Below are 1917 nucleotides of genomic sequence, written 5' to 3' on the forward strand. Positions count from 1 at the left end.
ACATCTCTTGAGGATTACACATTCAACCATCTCTTGCGAGCTGAAATGAAATACGCAGTAGTTATTTTCGTCTTCTTCGGTCTTGTCTGTTTGTCAAGACCTGCAACATATGAAGATAAATATGATAAAATCGATCTAGATGCCATAATCAAGAATGAAAGGCTTTTTAAGACTTATGTGAATTGCTTGCTCGACAAAGGGCCTTGCAGACCAGATGGATTAGAGTTGAAAAGTAAGTACAAATTTATAATTTTCAAGATATTCCAGATAAACATCCACTGTGAGTAATTGTACTTCATTTGTGCAGAAATAATATATTTTTTCATTAGGAAGGGAAGTGTCACTTTTCAGGTGGTATATTGAAGGCGAGCCATAAAAAATCACTTCTCTACCAAAAAAAAATATGTTATTACTACTGAGCATTCATAAAATAATGCAAAATTTCATAAAGAATAATCCACAAAGAAAATATCTCCGTTTTCGTGAAAACTGGAAGTCTAAATAAAAAAAAATAGGTCAAAATTTATCTTAATTTTGAAAACCTATCAAATTCGGAGATTTTTTAGAAGGACTGATTATTCGTTATGACCCTCCATGCTCAATAGTTTTTTCGATAACACATTTAGAGAGGACATGAAATCATTTGGAAGCTGTACTTTTTATATTGCTCGAAGTATACCTATGTAACCAATTCTAGAGACTCGCTCACGTGGAACATACTGTACCTGATACACAGAAATAATAAACAAGTTTTTTATGATCTTTAAAACCACAGAATATCTATCGAGGCACGGAATTATTCGTTTACAATGTATTTGTTTTTTTTTTGTTAAGAAGAGTGGGTAAATTCCAATATGTAAAAAGATACAGAAAGGACAGGATGGAATGCAGATTCTAGAATATTTTTCGTGCATGCATGACTCGATGCTAATATAATATAACGTTATAAATCGAACCTTCACGAATATATTTATTATTTTTATTTTATTTTTCTTATCCGTGGGAAAATTCCTTCAATATAGTTATGAATTACGTTGTTTTGAAAGTATCACGTGTGTCCATATTTTCATAGAATTATCTACTACAGGGAAAAAAGGGAATTATAATTGAGCCGAATTTGATATTTTGATTTTGATTTGTTTTTTATCTTTTATAGGTGCGAATTTAAACAAGAGCTTAAAAGTTCTTGACTTCACTTCGATGTTTTTCTTATTTTGTTTTTCTGTGTCTTTCTATATCTTTCAATTGATTTCACAATTAATTATTAATTTATTTTGTTGGAGATAATTCCAAAGCAGAATCTAGATGGTTTTAAATGACATCAATTTAATGGATCATGAATCACTTATGAATTAGATATAGTGTGTTTCATTATTTTGAATCCATATTCAATATTACTCGAAAGATAATCGAACATTTTGGTATACTAGCGTTTAAAAATGACCAGTTTGAATGAGTTATACATTAAAAAAAAAACAGTATATTCTAGTTATTGAAATGAGAACTTGACACCTATAGCACAATTGTGAAGATTAAGAATTTAATTATACTTTTTCAGATAACTTGTTGGACGCCCTCCAGACAGATTGCCAAAAATGTACGACCGCACAAAAAGATGGATCTAGGAAAATTATCCGTCACCTCATCCAGAACAAGCGTGAATGGTGGAATGAATTGGAAGCCAAATATGATCCTAAGAAAGTTTATGTCACCAAATATGCTGTTGAACTGAAAAAGGATGGAATAGTTTTATAAGATGATAAACAATTACTTTCTATGTTCCTACTTCATTGAATGCAACAAGATGTGATCAGTAATAATTATTAGTAGATTAAAATTACTGCATTTTATTATGAATTGTAAATGATATTTTCTTATCTCATTGAATTGTTCGAATAAAAAAAAATATTATACTTC

The 1917-nt window shown here is 29.8% G+C and overlaps 1 protein-coding gene across 1 annotated transcript; it reads left to right on the top strand.

Annotated features, from left to right (window-relative positions):
- Positions 1 to 1917, top strand: LOC123670574 (ejaculatory bulb-specific protein 3-like). The gene is made up of 2 exons (XM_045604073.1): positions 1 to 232; positions 1559 to 1917. The coding sequence occupies exons 1-2, from the start codon at positions 46 to 48 to the stop codon at positions 1753 to 1755; spliced, it is 384 nt and encodes a 127-aa protein (XP_045460029.1). The 5' UTR covers positions 1 to 45; the 3' UTR covers positions 1756 to 1917.

This window comes from Harmonia axyridis, chromosome 1, assembly GCF_914767665.1.
Source record: "Harmonia axyridis chromosome 1, icHarAxyr1.1, whole genome shotgun sequence".
NCBI lineage: Eukaryota > Metazoa > Arthropoda > Insecta > Coleoptera > Coccinellidae > Harmonia > Harmonia axyridis.

Coding starts and splice junctions, on each gene's coding strand:
- LOC123670574 (XM_045604073.1), top strand. CDS start 46: ATGAAATACGCAGTAGTTATTTTCGTCTTCTTCGGTCTTGTCTGTTTG. Junction 233..1,558: donor AGATGGATTAGAGTTGAAAA/GTAAGTACAAAT, acceptor ATACTTTTTCAG/ATAACTTGTTGGACGCCCTC.